General features: G+C 41.0%; 1 protein-coding gene across 4 annotated transcripts in view; it reads right to left on the minus strand.

Moving 5' to 3' along the window:
- The window catches only part of LMNTD1 (lamin tail domain containing 1), a 215,538-nt gene that overhangs the window by 14,094 nt on the left and 179,552 nt on the right, over positions 1-21,892 (minus strand). For 3 of the 4 annotated variants that reach the window (XM_075759065.1, XM_075759068.1, XM_075759063.1), the window contains exons 7-10: positions 19,450-19,569; positions 18,116-18,333; positions 16,647-16,819; positions 9,970-10,064 (exon numbers count right to left, since the gene is read on the minus strand). In XM_075759065.1, the coding sequence (XP_075615180.1) occupies positions 9,970-10,064; positions 16,647-16,819; positions 18,116-18,333; positions 19,450-19,569 (606 nt within the window). The remainder of the gene's footprint in view (positions 1-9,969; positions 10,065-16,646; positions 16,820-18,115; positions 18,334-19,449; positions 19,570-21,892) is intronic. The other variant, XM_075759075.1, reaches the window with a different exon arrangement.

The raw sequence follows: 21,892 nt of genomic DNA on the forward strand, positions 1-21,892 counted from the left end.
ATGTGGGTTACTTCTGCTGTGTCTGACAGTGCATCGCTCACCTCATGAAACGTGATGCAATTGTGAATGTACAGTACACTGAGGTGTTTGCATACAATGTGATGTATCTGCTGCTGGCTGATCAGCTGGCCTGCTGCAGCCAACTTCAAATATGAGAAATCAGACCTAGACTGAAGGAAACTGAAGTTACACTATTTCCAATATACTGTTTGTTGCTTTGCTCTGGGTTTTTCTTTATCCCATTTTGGCAACTCCACCTTCACACCGCCAGATGCAGAGTAGGATTTACTACACGTCAATGCCCTCAGAAGTGAGGAGTGGGAGGAGGAGATGAGCTGCAGGTACCTCCTCAAGCTTCCCACCACCCTCCAGACCAGAGCTCAGCTCGTACCCAACTTTCCACCTCTATTGCTGTCCAGTCCCCAGCACTTTGCCAGTTCCAGTCCCCTGTAACACCTTGATTCACCACCGCTCAGGAGACTGGAGAGGCCCCAACCATGATTTATGGGGGACTGGGACAAGGCAGGGTCAGTGAGCCTGTCTAAATTACCCTGATTTTGAATGGCTGCCCTATAGACTGCACTATTGCCTGGGCTCCCCGAAGCTTCATCGGCACTCACCACTTTTTATTAAAGGTTCAATCACAGCTTGAAACTCATATAAACAATCTGGCTCCCAAGAGGATAAAGAATAAAAGGGGCAAGCTCACAGACTACTTATAAATTATACGTGGTAATGCACCCGTCCATTTGTACCGACTGCATTTGTAATATTCTCTTGATAACAAACATTGCAAATTTGCATGACTGACATATTTGTGAAAATCAAGGCCTATTCTGAAATGAGCCAAGGCCAAAGTTTATTGGATAATTCACTCAGAACAAGTAACTCACCCAGGGCTGTGAAAATGTGATGTAACGTGCTTATTTGGTGACCCTGGGAATGATTAGTTGCCCTTAACTCCACTCTTACTGAGACATTGTTTACCCTCAATAAAATTACTACACAGCTGGCATTATTTGTGATCTCCTTTGACACTCTCAGCAGAGGCATTTACAAATGAAAGGACGCAGAGACTAAAGTATCTGAGCAGTTTTCAGCACACTGGCAAGACAATGAGAGGGAACTGTCCCACCATTTCTCAGGCTCCCTGTTTTGTGGATAAAGTTAAGTCTCAAGGAAGATCAGCTTAGAAACGCCAAGGAGTGCTGGGTTTTGCACGTACTGAAGTTTAACAAATTTTGCAAACTAGAAAGGCAAAACCCCATGATCAAAACAGTTATGATATTGCACCATCAAAAGAATTTAGTTTTTTTATTTTGAATTCTAAGTTTAGGTTTATGTATCTGTAATAACACTTCACTGAGGGCCATTAAATACTCTGTAGCAGTGTGTTGTGAAAGCAATGAAATGACAGGAGTTCTGATCACATCACTCTTAATTAATTACTGACTGCCTTTCTGGATGGAAGTTATTTGGTCTGCAGAAGAGCTGAGAATGATCAAGCTTTTACTGTGGCTAGATGAACTCTGTTTAGATTGTAAGACTCATTGTGTGTGAATAAAACAAACAAAAACCCCATAAGTGAGAAAAATTAAAGAATACAAAATTAAATGCTGTCAACAAAAAGAAAATAAATTCTCTTCAAAACCAGCTCTCAGGCTCTGTTCCAGTGCATGTACAGAGAGCATACTGCATGTCCTTTATGTCTTGTGTTATGACAGGCTGTTGAGGTTTAACCCATCAAGCAGCTAAAACAACCACACAGCCAGTCGCTCGCTCCCCCCACCCCATGGGATAGGGGAGACGATCAAAAAGAAAAAGGTGAAATTCATGGGTTGAGATAAAGACAGTTTAATAGGACAGAAAAGGAAAAGAATCATAATCGTAATAATGATTATGATGATAATAGAATATACAAAACAAGTGATGCACAGCACAATTGCTCACCACCAGGAATTGATGCGCAGCTAGTTCTTGAGCTGCCCCACTCCCAGCCAACTCCCCCAGTTATATACACAGCATGACATCATATGGTATGGAATATCTGTTTGGCCAGTTGGGGTCAGCTGTCCTGGCTGTGTCCCCTCCCAGCTTCTTGGTGACCCCACCCTTCCATTGGCAGGGCAGTATGAGAAGCTGAAAAGTCCTTGACTGCTTGGCAACAACTAAAACATCAGTGTATTATCAGCGTTATTCTCATCCTAAGTCCAAAATACAGCACTATGCCAGCTGCTGGGAAGAAAATTTAACTCTATCCCAGCCAGGACACAGGCTCACTCTGGTTTGCTGCCTGCACCTCTCTTGTTTTTGCAGTTCCACAGACTAAAGAAACAGTTGCTCACAATTTATTTAATCATCATTATCCAGCACAATCATCTTCCCATGGTCACTAGGCCAGTGATGCAATGTTGCAGGCACCTTCTGCCACATGTGTCATTTCGAACATGAACGCCTGTACTGATCTTATACAAGTCTGCAAGAACTGTTTCCAAAGCTGAGATAGATGGGACCTATCTTTCCAAAATGTAATTCATAATTAAAGAAAAGGAAGAAACTACCCTCTGTCTAGTTTCTAGCTTGCAGCCATTTGTCACACTTATATTCTGCATACACTGTGAAATGGTCCAGCACACGCTACAACAGCTGCAAGGAAGGAGAATGACAACAGAGCATCCTTAGAACTAATGTCAGTTAATGAAATAAAGCTATTTACATAATGTTATTTACCTGCCAACTTTTTCAGACTGCAGTTTAGGTTACTTTCAGATAAACAGAAACAAAACAAAACAAGTTGTGCAATGATGGAAAAAGACACCAATATCATCCTATTGTAAATGTCTGCTTGACTTGGATAGAAAAGGGTGCAAAGAACAGATGAACATCAATCCCATGTTTTGAAAGTCAAAAGAAGCATGAAAAATAATAGAATCATAGAATGAATCATAGAATCATAGAATGGTTTGGGTTGGAAGGGACCTCAAAGATCATCTAGTTCCAACCCCCCTGCCATGGGCAAGGACACCCTCCACTAGACCAGGTTGCCCAAAGCCTCATCCAGCCTGGCCTTGAACACTCCCAGGGATGGGGCCTCCACAACCTCTCTGGGCAACCTGTTCCAGTGCCTCGCCACCCTCACAGTAAAGAATTTCTTTCTAACATCTAATCTAAATCGACCCTCCTTCAGCTTAAACCCATTACCCCTTGTCCTGTCACTACACTCCCTCATAAACAGTCCCTCACCATCTTTCCTGTAGGCCCCTTCAGGTACTGGAAGGCTCCTATAAGGTCTCCCTGGAGCCGCCTTTTCTCCAGGCTGAACAATCCCAATTCCCTCAGCCTGTCCTCACAGGAGAGGTGCTCCAGCCCTCTAATCATCTTTGTGGCCCTCCTCTGGACTCTCTCCAACAGCTCCATGTCTCTCTTGTACTGGGGCCCCCAGAGCTGGACGCAGGACTCCAGGTGGGGTCTCACCAGAGCGCAGTAGAGGGGCAGGATCACCTCTCTCGACCTGCTGGTCACGCTTCTTTTGATGCAGCCCAAGACATGGTTGGCTTTCTGGGCTGCAAGCGCACACTGCCGGCTCATGTTGAGCTTCCCATCAATCAATACCCCCAAGTCTTTCTCCTCAGGGCTGCTTTCAATTGATTCCTCACCCAGCCTATAGTTGTGCTTGGGATTGCGCCGATCCACGTGCAGGACCTTGCACTTGGCCTTGTTGAACTTCATGCGGTTCTCATGGGCCCACCTGTTCAATCCTGTCATGGTCCCTCTGGATGGCATCCGTTCCCTCCAGCGTGTCAACATCACCACACAGCTTGGTGTCATCAGCAAACTCACTGAGGGTGCACTCGATTCCACTGTCCGTGTCGCCGACAAAGATGTTAAACAATGCTGGTCCCAGTACCAACCCCTGAGGAAATACATTTCCTTATGCTTGAATCATATTGATCGTCTTCAAGGGGTTATGGAAAATTAACTAACAAAGCTTTCAGCATTTACCAAATCACCATAAGGATGGAGTGGATTGATGATTTCAGAAGATTCCCATGTCTTTACCATCAGCAAGCACAGTGACCTCTCAGTGGTTGCCAGTGATGATGTAATGCAACTTGTATCGTCACTTTTCTGGGACCACACAGGATTTCCAACATGCACGCAGGTACTGGCCTTGTACAGCTCTGTAAAATCTGTTCTCAAAGCCAATGCTGGTGAGAAATGTGATGTAAATAAAAATATTTTGAAGGCAGAGACTATGACAAAGAGTTGGAAGAGACTGAGATCCACGCATTTGGGAAGGAGCCAGTAGATGTTCATGAGAGGGTGGAAGGATGGAGTAGTTGGATAAAGAGGTGGTAAGAAACAAGGAGAATCTAGGACAGGAGCCAGTTGGCAGAGATAGGAAATGTCTGGTCAAAAATACTGGAAAACATACCTGGATGATACTGAGCCTTGCTAGCAAAAGCTCGGGCCAGGCATAAACCACTCAATGTATCGAGAGTAAAACAAGACAGAGTGCTGCTGTAATTCCTCAGGGACCTAAACTAAGGTGGCACAGGACATCCTAATTCTGGCATTTCTAAGTATTTATTTACACAGTTTTGCAATATGAAAAGTCTCTTAACATAACTTTTTCTGTGTAATGTAATTTTTCAGTAAAGTCATGAAAAAGATGTAATTTCTCCCTACTGAACCCAAAGGGTATATTTTCACTTGAAGTTCTTTTACAAGCAGTTTTAGGCCCTTGTGCCTCACTGTCCACGTTCCATCGCAATTCTGGGAAGCCCTGGGCTTGCCTGGTGGAGTGCATCAGAACATTTTGGCAATATAATCACAACTGAATCCTTATTTTCCCCCTTAAGTCACATCCCACTTAAAACTGCCACTGAAACTTAAAAACGGGCCCTGAGCTGAACAGATGAAGTTGGCACTGCACTGTGTGCATGTACTTAGTCACAGAATACATGTATGGGCTACTATGTAGTCATCCTTTCAGTGTTTATGGCTTGAGCTTTGAAACTGTAAAGATGTACCCAATGACAAAATTTTTTTTTAGCTTTAAGTTTTGTTCTTTCAGCACTGTGGGGAAGAAAAGGGGATTTGTCAAAAATACAGCCCTTTCGTAAGGTTTTGGGAATGCACTTTCTTTCAGCAAGGTTACAAAGTAGGCTTCTACAGTGACCTGAGATTCACAGGAACCCCTGTCGTCTTTCTAAGCTTTATTACATCTGCTGTCTTTCTAATAACTGTGATATAAATAGCCTGTGATTCTACTTTGCTTTCAGAGCTGTATCTAAAGAAAATGTGCGGTGACACATGGACATGTACCGACTCTCTGGGATTACGCACAGTAATATCAACCTACAGATTGAGCAATAAATTTTTAAAACTCATATCAGGTCCATGGGGGAGTTCACTGTGTGTTACAGTGTCTCCTGGATGGAGCATGCAGCAAAATTGTGATTCACCAAGCATTTTGTTAAACAGAAGAAGAGGCAGACTAAAAGAAAACAGGGCATTCTCCATCCACCATTTGTTGCCTGTGCAGTTCTTCCAGAATGGAGTCGCGTCTATGCTTCTGTTGTTTGGCACTTGCACCTTATACTCCTGCACAATGAAGTGCTCAGGGCCCAAACCTGTGAATGAACGCGGCATGTGATACGCTACTGGATGTAAGAACTGCTGCCCAGGTGCTGGGGAGACCCCTGCACCTCTCTTACTGTGCACACACCCCCTTCCATGCAAGAATACATCACCACCCAACAAGCATATGTGCTAGTAACTTTTTAATACGCTCACTTTCCAAGCTATTAAAATATTGTAATGAACAAATCCAGCTTTCTTCTGCCTACCATCAAAATACTTTAGACAGAGCCTGAAATTCATTTCCAAAGGGAGTAACAGTGTTCTCTTAGTAAGTCTTACAACCCACTAAATAGCCACTATGTTCACCTTTTCCTTATTTCTCTCAAGTCCTGTATCCAAGCTGGCGGACCTGTTTGCAACTTGTCTGAGCTCTCCTGAAGTCAGAGTGTAGTTAGGGCACAAACATCGCCCGGGACACCATCAGTTCTGTGCTGCTGTTTCTAACCACCATGTAAGGAGGCTGACAGGCAGCTGTATTGTAACCAGGTCAGATGTGCTGCCTGTAGCTGTAACATATATACATAGGATTAAGAATGAAATCGAGCTCTGCTCATGCTATCATCAGCTTGTTTTTCAGAAAGCTACTTTTTTTCTCAAATGCTGCTTAATACTCCTACCTTTCATTAAAGGGTAAGACAGAATATGGAGTGGCCTTGCCCTACATTACTTAAATGGGATAAATCTGGAAAGATGATTTCCATGCCATGAAAACTTAAACTGTAGCGAATGTGGGGATCAGAGATAAGGTCCAGGGTTTTGAAATACCCTGGTTTATCCTACAGTGTCAAAAGAAGCCTCGGGTGGGTGTGAAGAATCGAATGGGATAACATTACACCAAGCCTATCTTCACAGACCTTTAGAAATGTCTGGGTCTATTTTGGGGTGCTTGACACTCACTTAGCTTGTTAAAGAAGCGATATTGCTAGCTATTATTGTTGGACACTAAACTTCATAAATTCATAAATCCACAACACAGGGTAAGCAGCAGAAACGGTGCTCTTATGCTACCCATCTAATTGGTCTTAAAACTGTCCCGCAGGTTTGCTTCTTTTCTATGCCCATGCAGTCTCTGGCTTTGCTATTGGGGTTGCTACTAGCAGCACATACAGTGATGCCTTCTCTGCTAGACACTAAACTGAGACCTACAAACATGTCCTATACAGGTTGCAATCTGCTTGTGACAACAACTGGGTCTTAACAATCCACACTGCTGACACACAGGTGAGAGAGAAAGCCTTTGCAATTAAATCCCAGTCATTAGCATCCCCACTGCTGGAGACGTTTAGTCTCAGCACTGAGCATGACTGCAAAGGTACTTGGAGTGCAGTGGAAGAAAAACAAAAGGGTAGCAGGAGAGACTGCCTGCTCCGTCTTCTCTTTAACAGTAATCTAGAGTGTCACTTGTTCCTGAGCTATTCCAGATGACCTGAAATGCAGTGAGGAGGATATCAACATTAATTCTGCACTAGTATTCTGACAATTGACTGTGTGCCTGCATCCAGCTTGTTTGGACTGTTTCTATTTCATTGTTTAGAAAAATACTTTGGAACATAACCATAGCTACAGCAGAAGAACCAAACCCAAAGGCAAAAGGATTGCTTATCAACCATAGGACGTTGCTGATTTGAAATCTGGATTTTAAATGTATATGCACCAGTTCACTAGGACTCCTCATGAGAAAGAATTGTGGGGACCACTATGGTGGAGAAAGGGCCAGGTCTGGTGGCATCTCCCATTTCACTGGGAAACCAGGAGCTTAACGTTAAGTTATCTGAGCTCACTTCATACTCACAGATATTCCCCTATAATTAATATATAGCAGAAACATGTTTATAGCATACTTTGTGAAGGTGTTTATTAAGGTGGTCTGTATGGGAAAACTTACTAGTATAGTCATACCACTGAGGTCACAGGGATTTAACTGCCTCTATAGATATTTCATTCAAAATAAAAGGGATACTTTTTCTTGCTTAACTTTATGTCATTTTGAAAGTGAAACAGATTAAGCCAGGAAAAGGGCGTTCTAGTTTTGAATAACACTATCCATATCGTATGCATTCAGGGATTTAATTTTACTTATTCCAGTTTCCCCCATCAAAACTACCTTTATATGGGACCAAAACTTTTGAGTCATCAGCCTCTGGTGTCTCTGAGAATCTCCTGCTTACTATGTGTTTTCATCACTGAGAAGTTAGGACTACATGAGCATTATGATTGTTTCTATAAGAACATAAGACCATAGTCAAAAGACCTTACACCCAAATGTCTTAATAATCATCATTTTTACAGCACTACAAAAATCCTTAACTGTCTATAACAGTTTACTACTAGCAGTAAAATATATAAAATTATCTTTATTCTATAAGGCAATTAGCATGTGGATTTGCTTGTGCATGAGAGGCCACACTGCAAAGCTCCACTAGAGTTACTGTGTCTCCATGGGTGCTGGATGCACCTTGCTTTCAGAAGGACGTCCCACGGTCCTTTAAGCTGCAGTAAACTGAGCTGCTCTGTTGTTTCTTACCCTGTGCAAGAACTTATAGTTCTGCATCTCTTTGTCTCAGCTGGTTTGGACACCTCTTCATGGCAAAATGGGCAAGTGGCCAGCCCGAATGAGAGCTTCTCTTAGGATTTAAGCTAGTGCTCTTGACAGTCTGGCTTGACTGAAAGCATAACTCTATCAGGTAAAAGGATTTTGTAAGGACTATCTGAATGAAAGCTTGACTCGGCTGGGAAGCAGATAAATTTTTAGGGCTCTGCAGCACAGCTGTGACACCAGAGTTTAATGAGTTGCTACAGGTCATCTACATTAGTGTCAAGCCAAACTTTTAACATGCTGTATTCTGAAGTATTTTAAATCTCTTTTGCTGAAAATAAAGTCAACATCTTTGTTTTCATTTGCTCTGAGAGAACTGTGTGCACAGAGTTAGTTACTGCTGATAACATTACAGGTCACAGGATGAGCTGTTTTCTGAGCCGTGAAATTTTCACAGTGTGAACAGGCATCAAGCCCATAGTGCTGAGTGTAAAATGTCATATAGTTGTCTTTGGCTATTGCAATAGTTCCACTAAACCTTGACCATCATGTAGCAAACCTAGAGATTAGAAAGCAAATTACTTGGTCATGGCTTTCTTGAGTGTTCAGGTCATTTTAATTCAGCAAGTTTCTCAGGAACTCTAGATTCTTAATCAGAAAGCATTTAATCTAGTGTCACTGAGAAAAACACTAATTCATCGCACTTCTAAAGTGCCTCTCATCTAAAGATAGAAAAAAAAGACTGCTGACTCACACCACCCCTAGGAGACAGGTATTAGTATTATCATTTTACATAAGGCAAAACTGTAGCACTGATGTATTTGTTTATGTAAGTCTTACCTGGGCAAAGAGCCCCACTTCCTGTATACAGTGAGCAGATAGGCACAAGCAATAATTCTCCAGTTTCTTGTCTTCTTTGCTTCTACCTGATGTAGATAGGCTGACTATTCTTTTTCTTATTATTACTTATACATATATATATAAGTAAATGTGTACAGCACTTTGGAGAACATTAACCTTTGTAAGTAACATCAATACATATTGCACAATTTAATAATTATGGCAATGAGTTGTATTTATAAGTTGTTTGATGGACAAAATCCATCAATTCCTATGGCTTTTGTAACACAACCTATGAGGTAGAGATAGGAAATAGGAATGATATTTAACATGTTGCAAGATACTTCCAACATCTGCATATCTAATGATAATTTGTAGTGCAAATAAAAATATAGATAAAATAGTCTGCATTGCAATGAATCATGCAACTGATATTAAGTAAAATCGAACAACCAACTCCCAGGGATGAGTCTAGAAATCAAGAAGTTTGAAAGAGGAACTTGCAACAACTCAAAGTTTGAGGGTGTACATATTTACACATGAGGGCTTCATTACTGACCCCAGATTCTAGGTCTTTAGGTAGGGTAGTGCAAGCAAAAGAGTGTTCAAATAGATAGAAAAATATGTCAGGGTGTGCACTTAAACCTTCTTTTTCCTAGAAGGAATAGTGTAAATAGGTTGCAACTTAAAGCAAATCCAAGATGCAAACATAAAGTGCTCTAGAATTAGAAGCATGTAGCTGTGATCTAGTTGCAATGCCTGAATCCAGCGCTTTGCATTTGTGGTTCTGGCGTAGGTCTTTCTGACAGAAAGAAGACTAAAAGAATACAACAAAATAAAGAACTTCTTGTATTCTGAACTGTGGGGTTTTTTAAAACTCTACTGTTCTTTTCTTTGTTTTGCTTTTTTGTTTATTTTGAAAACAGAATTGTAGCAACTCTACTCACTCCTGCTGACCGGGTAGGCCGCCTTCTGCCTTCCTCACTCACATAGCTGGGAACTGAAGGATTTTTCTTCTGGCTAGTTCCTGCATACAGAGTGCCTGTTGATGACAACAGTCATTATTTCCACATACCTACTTCAAAAAGAAAGTAAATTTAGGAAACAAGCATGCTAACAACAAAAATTCTGTTTCCTCTGACCTTATGGAAGAACATTTTAAATAAAAGCCACATTGGAATAAATATACAATCACATGCAAGGTCACTAGCTGTCACTAAGATACCTTTACTTCAAAGGATCAAACTCTGTCTTGCAGACTTTTGGTTGAGTTGGATTTCAGCAAGCGTTGGTTGGCCAAAATCACAGTTGCGCTGGCTGTCCTTGAACAACATGTACTTCTCCAAACCCTTAGCAGCCTCTGAAGGGAGATCACATCATTTTCCTCCTCACTGTCACCTTCTGTCCAGTTGATGCTCTCAGACTATCTGCCTTATACTACCTCCACAAGTCTCGCTGCAAAAATCATCATGTCTTTGGCTCCCTGTTTTCACTGCCTGCAGTTGTCCATAAATTCCTGGCAGGGAGGGAACAAGCTTTTTCACTCCTTGGCCCTGGATTTCTGTCAGTTCCTTGAGCTGTGTTCAAACCTAATCTCAGCCCTGGACATACTTTGACCATAGAATCAGCTTTTAAATGACTCCACGTTTCTACTGACACGAACACCACCTTTAAGCAAGTTCACTTGGAGTTTTCATAAGTGCTGGGTATTGTTATTACATGAGAGCAATTTTCTCTGGACTTCATTTTATCACTCTGTTACATGACTCGGTCACAGACTGTATGCTGTAATGGGCGACAAGAAGATAAAGGGCCATCCTTAGTCATGGTTTCTTGAAGGTCAGGCTGTTCTGCCAAAATTATCCAGGAGAGAATTGCTTTTTCACAGGCCAACCTGACACTTGCAACCACAGTTTCCCCATTGCGATCAGCTTGCAAGAAAAGCAAAGCGCAAGAAATGTACTTTTCACTCAGACAGCTCTGCTGTTATTTCCAGGGGATTTGTGTGCTTAGAAGTGCTCACATCTCAAAGGCGTTATGGCTCTCCAGGTTTTCCTCTCAGTAGCAACCGGAGTTTGCAAGTGCCAAATGTATTAGCGCATCTCAGCTTGGTGATGATGTTTTGTCTGGTAAGTGACACTAATGAACACCAAGCAGGTTGACGCTACTGACTTTCTGAGGCAGTTCACAGGAGAGCCTGCTACACACATCCTACCGTCACCTCTGCTCACCCACATCAAAAGTGGCAGAGGTATTTGGGTTTCCTACAGTCTTAAGAAAGCCTCTTATCGAATGCCATCTTCTCTTTCTCTCAACAGAACCATGGATAAATCTTCGATTTGTTTTCAGCAGTGCTGAAGTATTCATAACGTAATTTATTTGACCACGATAGAAGGAGGTGAGTTGAAAGAGCTGTGCTTGTTGATATTATTTGAAGACATGGGAAATAATTTTTAATTCCTTCCACAATTTCTATATTTGGCCACAAAGAATTATTATTTATCCCCTTGATTTTCCCAAGTTTTTCCCTCCTCCAAAATTCTAGGTCAGAATAACAAGTTGGGTGTTTTTTCCTGAAGCACTGAAAAGACGTAAATGCATACTACATCAGTGGTTTTTAAGCAGTAAACAACAAATAGATAAGGAAATAATTTTTACAGACTGGCATCCTGACTGGGAGGTAGGGAAACACAGTGTCAGGTCATAAAATATCATGGCTGAGAATAAAGAAACCAGAATTACTCTGTTTCTCATAAAATTATGGTTCAGGATATTTTGATAGCTTTCTGCACCAGAGTGATCTCCTTGACTGGACCATCCTTTTTCTCAGCGCTGCAGAACCTTGGAATTCCAGATAAATAATCTGCATCAGCGAGAAACTGAAGTTATTTTAAGGTTTTGAAGGCCACAGAAGAACTTAAACTGGCAGAGGGCACATAAACACACTCAAAGGTGCAGACTACTGGAGCACCTGGCTGCCAGCCAGAGTGAACGACACTGTGTTGAGCAAGCTGAGATGCTTTGTTTTGTGTCTTAGTAATGATAGGAACAGCTCATTGATCCGCACTGGTCAATTGATCAACTGGAGAAAGCAGCTGACTTAGTTTCTTACAATGAGATATCACTGTAATATCTTGTTTGACCTCTTTCTACTCAAAAAGTGCATCTGTGTGTTTGTGTAATACAATTTATAACAGCCAATGTAATTGCTTGGTCTTGTCTACAATATGTCAGCAGCCTATGAGAAAAGAGATGAATCTGTAAACATGTCTCACTGCTACCTGGAAATTACATGGGCAGTCCCGTAGACTATGGAAGGCCTTGAGACAAGTCAAGAGAGCAAATGCATCATGATATGAGTGCATCTCATCTCATTCAACTCTCAATTTCCAGGACAAAACCCAGGAGAACCAGTGGGAAGAACAGAAAGCTAACAGGCTTGATCCACTTGCTAGAGAAGACAATGGCAGGAATTGGCTCCTTTTCACTGAAAATGTGTGCTAAATATGTTCCTTGTCTGCAGTTTCAATTTGCCACTGAAAGCTTAATTAGCGTTCCTCAGCAACAGGGAAACATTCTGATTGACAAAACTCGCTGGTTTTGGCTGAGGCTTCAAAGTGCTCGCTTCACAATACGCTCCATGGTTATTTTTAAACTCCTTGCAAAATTCACAGCTGAGCATTTTGATTCAGAGTGAAATTCATCATCAACAACAACAAAATGCCATCAACAGAGTGATGCATTTCTCAGGAAAATGGGAAGTAGGAGCTCAGCTCAAACTTTGTGACCTATGGCATAGCAGCTTTTCCCCTCCTATCTCTCAGTCTGAGAAGAAAATGAGGATACTTGGGTGAAAAGGAAAGCAAACAGACAGTTCAACAATTAATAGACTATAAAGTAAAGATAGCGAGAAATGAAGTGAAACCATCTGTAGATAACTTGCGAGGTCTTTTGTTGTCAGCGCCAAAGAAAACTGTTCTGAAGAGCTTCAGGAGGGACTCAGGAGGCAAAGTGGACAAAGAGTAAGGTGCTAGTTAAAATTCCATATGGATAGGTATGTGCTGAAAGGAAGAGCTGCCACACACCCTACCATCGTCTTATCAACTGAAACGACTCCAAAATAAAGCCAGAGGAGTCACTGGAACTGGGTGGTGGAAAATCCTGTTCTGTAGCACCTAGAAAGGTAAAATGCTGAGCTGTGCGAGGAGAGGCAAACAGTTCTTGAGACATCATCATGCCCCTAAACACACTTTGTTCTGTACTACCATGTTGTGGACTGCTGCTATTAACATCCCTCAAAAAGACAGTGAAAAAATAATGTTTGATTATCATAGAGGAGAGCTAGGAGCTAGAAAGGATACAACAGATGAATGAGAAACTAAATATTTGAAGCTAATAAGCAAATACCATCAAACAATATAATCTGTGAGGCCCAACTCTTTGCAGTTTTGAGTACTGTACTTCTGAAACATGAGCATATACTAAACTGATTTTCAAAAGCAAAATTAAGTATCTAAGAGGAAAATACAAAAATACTTTGAATCACTAATTTGATTCAAAGGCATTGACCTAACTTTGCTGTGTTATGGCACTACAAAAATAACTATCCCTATTTAAAGATAATAGTGATTAAAAGCGTATTTGCAGAGGAAAACAACTAAGTTAACAATACTGATTTCTGTAAGTGTCTGATATTATAAAGCATTTATGAACAAGTTGAAAAAGTCTTTACTGAAAATGGAAGCTTTCTTGGACCAGGACCTAAGCAAGCATTTATACCTATTACTATAGACCCCAGTTGTTCATGTCAGTTATAAGCCTGCTAGTTAAAAATTTTTAAGCAAGGAAAGAAAAATAAAAAAGAAAAAAAAAAGTAGTCATACATTTCAAAATCATCATTCCATCATATATTTGAAAATCATCATTTCACCACTGTCAGTAATAATGTCTAGCGGCATGCTTGTATAAATCTGCCTAAAGCACTTGTAATTTTTGCGTTGTAATAAAATAAGAATGATGCTTACATCTCTCTCTCTATTCATTTCTGGAAAAATCCAGCACTAATATGTACTACACATGAATATTTATCAGAGGAAAATAATGGTTATACCGATATTTAATTTTTAATCTAAGATTTTGGATATTATTAACTTTCCTGGCAGTATTAAGAGGAATAATTTCATAATTCAGTAGTGAAAAGAACTGCAAATGAACCATAAGTAAATAGAGCTGAATTATCTTTTGCAAAGATCTGAGAAAGAGAGACTGAGGGTATGCAGGTTGCATGTAAAAACCTACAGAAAATCAGATATATTTAATGTGTGACAGACCACCTTGCTTTGAATTCTGCCTTCAGAGTTCCCACACTCAGGAAATAAATTTGCAGGCAGACCATATCTCTGTGCCTGCATTCCTGGGTCCTGGAACAATGTGATTGCATTACAGTCTCAGAGGTGTTTTGTTTTGGTTTCATATTGCTTGCTTTATTGAAAAAGTTTTTAGTCCTAGCACTTGCAAGGAAGAAATCTTGAAAGCTGAAACCAAATGTAGCTCATGTCAACAGCACTGACCTCCATCTGTGGAGATGTGACAAAAGATGGGAATGTAGGAAAGAGGACGGTGTGCAGCAAACTCCCTTTGGCTTGGGAGAAGTACTGGAGGATGTCCTGTGTGTGCACGTAATGCTTTGTGTCCGAAAAGGAGTGCACTCAGCGAGTGGAGTTGCCACTCCCCCCACTCGCTGTGCTCAGGTTCACATTGTGGGGCACTATGAATTGCACAAGTGGGCTTCCTCTCGAAGCCAAAAGATGTCCTCCAGAGTCAAACCTCAGCCACCCTGGCTGCAAGAGGATACTCGGACAGAAACCTCTTTGAGCAGTCCAGTGGTGAGCATGAGTGGGCTACACAGCAGCCCAGGAAGTTTGATACCCAAAAAGGTCCTACGTCATGCAGAGGTAGGTGCCTAGAGCTGGAACAGAGTAAATCACCCTTGAAATGTGTACAGGGTGGATGCCAGGTCTGCAGCATCAAGGGGTTTGCTCTACAGACCTGCTCCTATTTGTCCACAGCATTTGCTCATGAATTTGCTCAGAATACAACCTCTGATGCCACCAGCACCCCCAGCTGGGAGGTGCCGATTCCCTCTCTGTCCCCAGCTTTTCCCTGTCCAGGAAACTAGCAGAACAGATATGGGGGACCCAGCTCTGCAGAAGACCAGAGTGACACAGAATGAGACAAACTAAATTTCAGCAAATGAGACAAACCAGGATTACGCAAAATAAACACCCAGTAGCTGATGCTACCAGTGATTAAGACAGAGCAGGAAACAAACCATGAAATTAGGTCTATTACAACTGACTTCATCAAGTTTTAATCTGCTTTGCCTGGATTTAACAGTTGAGAAGGATCTTCCTGACAGTCCTCCCTGGCTGCAGGATTACTATTTGGGTGTGTAAAGCTAAGCAGGTGCATAAAGGCTTTCCTGGCTCAAGCTGAAAGGCTTTTCCTAGGCTGGCACTCCTAGAAATGGGGAAAAACTCCTGACAGCCACGCAGTCACCTATCCACGCCAGTCACAGGCTGACCTCTGTAGTATATTCAAATGATTTGACCAGTCTGGTTTTAAATGTTCAGTTAAGAAAGAACAAGTGTTACAAAGCTCTCTTCAGGAGCTGGATACCTAGTTCCTTTAAAATTAATGGCAGCTGAGCACTTAAAACTTGCCAGTGGTTTAAAATACTAAAGTGGTGCAGTGAGCACAACTGGAAGACTATAGTATAGATCATTAAAACTCCTTTTTATTTACATATTCAACCTAAGCCTTCCTGGTCCTATTCCTTCTAGCTCTGTTTCCTGGATTGAAGACTGTTTCTTGCTGTAATGCTTGAACCCCCTCACATGATGATCACCTTGCTTGTCCAACACATACATTTAGCTCTTTTTAATCTTCATGAATCAATCTCTTCAGACACTTTTTCATTCTATCATCCTCCCTTGAACTCTTTCCAGTGTGTAAACAGCTTTCTGGATGTGACATACCGAAATTACACACTGCCTTTCTCATCACTGCCTAATTAGCAATTAACAGCCAATATAAGAGTCTCTTTCTCTTGCTGATTCCTAATATTTTGTTTCATTTCCTAAATGCATCAGGATTACTAACAATAGCCTCCTCACATCCTACTGACATATGCAGCTCTATAGAGCAGTGGTCTTCCAGAGGGAGTGCAAGACAATCCATTGGGGTGTGGGAAGAAAATATTTTTGTAATATTAATAAATAAAATTAAATTTTAAAATACTTTTTAAATAGTATTTTTTTTAATCTTTATCTCATCCTTTTAAATTTCTATTTGTGTGTATGCTTTATAATAGATATGATATATTATTGCAGTAGTAAATGTATATAATTTACAAATAAATAAATAAATGTACATATATTGGTATCACATTCAAAAATTTTTTACTGATACAGATGCACAATTAAAAAAGTTTGGAGACCACTGCTATAGAAGTAAGCAGTAGTAACATACATGTATTTCAAGTCTTGAGATATTTGTGCCAGAAAATCCACCCCGTTGCCACTGTGCATGCTACAGCATATACCACATCTGTTGTTGAACTCACCTGGCACGGGGTCAGGCCTTGCTGACTGACACCGGGACTGCCTGCACAAACTGCTGCCATCATTCCCCATGGTTAATGGTCTAATCAGAGAAAAGTGAGGGTGCGTGGGAGAGTTTGGACTTTGGCACCAGGCACTCTGATTAGGGAAAAGGGATGCAGAGGTCTTTTTCTCCCTGTAAAGAGAAATTGAATTAAGTTTACTCTGTGTATTTCACACATTTTGCACATGCATGTATGTGCACAGGATATGAAAAATATGTTGATTTTATCTGTTACTGCATTATTTATTGTATTGCATTAACATCTTTATTATTGTATTTTGCATAGATTTACGGTGTTTACTGCACATATACATTAAATTTATGCGATATACCTAACAAACAGCACACATATATTTGACACATTCTGCATTTAGTTGTAGATGGAAGAACTGCAACTTCTATATTGTTTGCCGTATCACATTATAATTTACCTTTGGTAAATACGGTAGAAAATATAACCAAAGGACTAGGAAGGGCTTTGGTTATAATTCTGCCAGACTTGAACTCTTTGCACTGATTTTTTACATAATTTCTCCCTGCTTCTGACTTCATTTCTTTGGAGAGTTTGAGCGAAAGTGATTTAGCCATTTTAAAGAACAAAGCTTGCAAAGAACAGTCAGTTTAACCTATGCTGAAAACTGTTCACCTTTGCACTATCTCCAGCCACAGTCTGGAGAAGAAATTTAGAGAAGAGCAATTACCCCAAACATGAGAAAGGTCACCTACTTTTTTTGTGAAAATATATCCAGATTGGCCAATCCTTTGCTTCTGAAATACATGTTTTTCTGTTGCAAACCTGGCTCAAAAGCCCCTGGAAGCAATATTCTGCAGGAGACTTAGGAAAAACCACCAATTTTGCGTTCCTTATTCAAAACAGCTCAGGGGTTCCTGACTGAGACCTGAGCTCAAACTAAACTGTCCGCAGCTAGGCCAATGAACCACACTTTTTCATAGTGCTGCCAATTTTAAGTTTGATACAAAGGCTAGAAGACAGTTCTGAAGCAATTTATAAAGCAATGGTTATCAGTCCCTAGTCCACTTCAAAGCACACTGGGCTGAGACAAGACCAAGCTCAGGCCCATCCTTCTCAAGATGAAGGTAAATAGTTCTGCAAACAGTAATATTTTTGGCTGAAGGCTTTCCAAGTTGTGGTCTCCGAATGGTGCCATCCAAACACTTGGGGCTCAAAGGATAATATGTAATAATAAAGTCACATTTTAAGAAGAATTTTACTTGGATTTTACTTTCCACTTTGTCTTGACTGACAATGAACGCACTCCTATCAGGACTTTAGGGCTGGATACCTGCTTAAAGGTTAAGGTTAATTCTTATTTTCAAAATTACAAAGCTCATTTAAAAGCATTCACTTACAGAGCCAGTCTGGCACAAAGCTGCAATTACAGAGTACACACAATGAACATCAGATACCTTTTAAGGAAGCTTTGTCGTTTTTTTCTTGCTTGCCATGAATCAGTCCTCTTCCACTCTGTATCAGTTATTGTAAATTCCTGTTCATTTTCCCATCCCTCTTTTTGCTTTCTTGTTGAGAAAGTTGGCATAACAATGTTCTCAAATTTTTCACTTTCCTCTCTTGCCACCCATCCTTGCCTTCTGTTCCAGTAGAGAGGGGTGTACCAAGCCACAGCCTGGAAAAAAACCAAACAAACAACATATCACTGCTTATTTATATTCTGTTTTTCATCAAGATAATTATTTGTTGTAGACAAACCAGGAAGGGCTGAAAGGGTAGATGCTCCAATGTATTTCTGAGTTATTTATCATTTGAATGATAAATACTAATCGCAACCAGCAAATTCCAACTTTTTCTCTTTGGTCTTTAAAATCCATTTCTAGTCTTTAAATATATTTAGGGTAGCCTCATCATCTAAGGATCTTGAAATTCCACTGCTCGGATTAAGTAAACTCGAAGAAGGAGAGAAAAGAGGACATGACAATTCTGCAAGTATATCAAAGGCTGCTGAAGGAAGAAAACGCAATCTGTTCTCCATGTCCACAGTGGATAGGACAAGAAGGAAAGGACTAAAACTGACACAGAAAAAGTTCAGATTAGGCACAAGAAGAGCTTTTCTAAGCATACAGAGAGTGAGGCACTAAAGCAGATTGCTGGGGACATGGGGGAGTCTGTCTCCCTTACTGAAGGTCTTCCAGAACTACCTAGGTAAGTCACAGCTAGGAGCAATCCTGGCAGAGGTAATCACGTCTCAAGTTCCCTTTCAGCCTCTGATTCCCTGACACTGATGTAATAGCAAGTATGGCAAAATTGAGCTAGAAGAGGAGTAAATGTGAAAAGGTGAGACCAAAAGTCAACATTCACTTAATGGTTTGTAAGGTGTAAATTCTGCTACCTTGGGGAAGCTCTATAACTCGCACAGTTTATGAAAATCACAGGTCTTTTCCACATTGTCACTAGTTCAAGTTTGTCTAGCTAAAAATGACCAAACCTATAGCTGCCACTGGACAACTATAGGGTATGAAATTACCTTGGGCTCTTTCTCATCCCCAAGTCAACAGAAGTTTGCCTAAAAATATTCAACACAGTTGCCAAGCTGATGGCAGATCCTAATAATTAACATCCACACTGAAGCAAGGTTAACAGAGAAAGATCGCAGCTTTGCTATGTTTGGATTGCTTGTGCTTGATTCTACAAGGATTTTAACAATATGATCCTAAATCTTTGAAAGAAGTCCAGCAATAGAGCTGTCTGGGTAAGGAAACGCAGTGATTTTGCTCAGGGCACTCACTTGACCGCTAGGCTCACAGAGAATGGTAGCACAGTCAAGGCTTGTCCTAAATCTCTCCAGGTCCTTCCAAAGAAAATCTGAAGGAGGTTTATAAAGCGCTGTAGCATCTGCTGCCCAAACCTGCAAAGATCAAGCAGCCATTAGATTAAAGACAAAATGGCTCCTGGATATTTATACAATATAAGAACTCAGTAAAAACATCAGGTTTTCCTTTTCCTTTTTGATTTTTGTAACACCACTCACTATTTGATCTGTGAAATCAAAGCTGAAAGAACTATATTTCAAGACTCGCAGCTTAGTTATAGTGATTATTTTCAAGTACCTCTCCTGTGGATTAACAGAGATTAGCAAAGCCATCTTTTTCAAGGTGTGACAGTAAATCCTGGGCTTTTTGGTCTAGCTTGCTGAGAGTAAGATTAAAAATAGGCAGTTTCTTTTATTTTCCGAATTACCAGGGGCATTGGAAGAGATCTGTGATATCAGCTTTAAAATTCCAGTCTCTGCTTGATTCTGGATTCCCTCTGTTCAGGGAGAAGCTGTCTCTACAGAAGACTAGAAATTTTTTGTACTTTTATTCTTATACAAAGGATTTAACAACATTATGCTTTATAAAGTGAACACAATTATCTGCAACCTTTATCACTAATACAGTAGCAAAAGGACCCGTTATGAAAACATTTCTCTTACATAATACAACTACAACACACTTTTGCAAATGGTGTTCCTAAAGGATTTGGCATTTGCCATCTGCGAGAAAACGGCTTCAACCATTTCCTGGGAGCCAAAACAATTCTCATTCCATTTTAAAGGAGAAGTATCTTGAAAAAAAATATAAAATGCTCTCTTCCAAAAGTGCTCACCGTATGACACCCTGCCAAGGTGTATTTGTGGCTTTTTTCACACATGCACCGGAAGACAGCAGTGACTGTGGCTCTTCTGGTCCCCCACCAGCTTGCATTTCCAGCTTTCTTGTAAGGGGGCTCACGCAAGGCTGTATTGACCTGCATTGAGCTTGGTGATGAGCACAGACTTTGTCTCCTTTTATTCTGCGAGGCCTCAATTTTCATCTCAGAAAAAGGAACAAGCACTGGTGGCAAAAGAGGCTTCAGACCATATTCCAAGTGTCTATACTGGCATCTAACTGAAGCATTTTGCCTTGGTTCATCTGTCACTCTCACAGGGAGCTGGGGCCTGAAAGTCCTACCCAGCTGGCTGGCTGACACGGACACTATTGTACTTGAATTTTAGATGCAACAGTTGGCAGCCTGAATACAACCCTTTGAAATTAATAAACCAGCAGAAATTTTCTGCTTGTGTACGTTGAAACAGAAGCTGTGGTGGACCTTCTACCTCAGTCAGTTGTTCACCCAAGAGCCCTTTAATGATAATGGGAACAGCAACCTTGTCAATGACTTCAGCACTGATCAGAGTGCTTCAGAAAGGACTACTTTTGGGGTGGGTGGGAACGGTTGGTGTGTCAAAGCCAACTAAGAGGAAACCATTTCTGGGGAGATCTGCAAGGTGTCTTGCACCTAGCCAAGCAGCCAGCATCTTTACCTAGTACAGCAGAGGCTGGGCCCACTCTGAGTGTGGTTACATCCCAGAGGTTGCTGGAGGCCACATGCAGACACCAGCAGACGTTCCTCAGCTACAGCTACAACTGACCATTGGTCACATTTAGTTCAGACGTTCAAGCCTTTTTCATTACTACGGATGTCAGATGCACATATTTGTTGATTTCTATTTAAAGCTTTTCTGGGGTGTGATGAAGTCATCTGACTCTTTGCATCTTAGATCCTACCGACCTCTCTAACTCTTATTCAAACTGGCAAAAAGATACATCTGAACTAGCTGGAGGGGAAGTAATTTTTGAAGAGCAGCAGCCCATGCACTGAATTTTTAACATATAGTTCTGGCACCACATCAAAGGAGAGCACATCATTATCTTCCTTTTACAGAACAGGAAACTAAGGCACAGAGTGTCATCATTTTGCCTGCAGTCATCCAAGGCAAAGCCAGGAACAGAGCCCCATTGCCAGAACAATGGTTTATGGCTTTTTCTGCTGGATAACAGCTGTCCTCGGACAGTGGGCACAGTCTGGAAAGCAACATCGTTTTTCTTTTTATCGTCAGTTGAGACCCTACTAAAATGATACCTCAGACTATACACAAAACCATATTAATTGCTTCAGTAGCAACACATAAAACTAGTTTCCTCTCCAGTTCTATTATTTGTGGGTTCACACCTTCTGTTGGCAAACACTGGCACAACTCAATATTCTGACAGTATGGGGAGCTTTTTATGGGAGCAATGGCTGGAAAAAGGAATGTATCAAACAAGGACTCTCCAGGACAGCTTCCCATTGCTGGGCAACATGAAACGCTGAACATGTCATACAAATGCCTGTCTTGTGCTGATGATGGACATTAGCAGATTCTTCTG

Source organism: Balearica regulorum, chromosome 1 (genome assembly GCF_011004875.1).
Source record: "Balearica regulorum gibbericeps isolate bBalReg1 chromosome 1, bBalReg1.pri, whole genome shotgun sequence".
Classification (NCBI taxonomy): Eukaryota; Metazoa; Chordata; class Aves; order Gruiformes; family Gruidae; genus Balearica; species Balearica regulorum.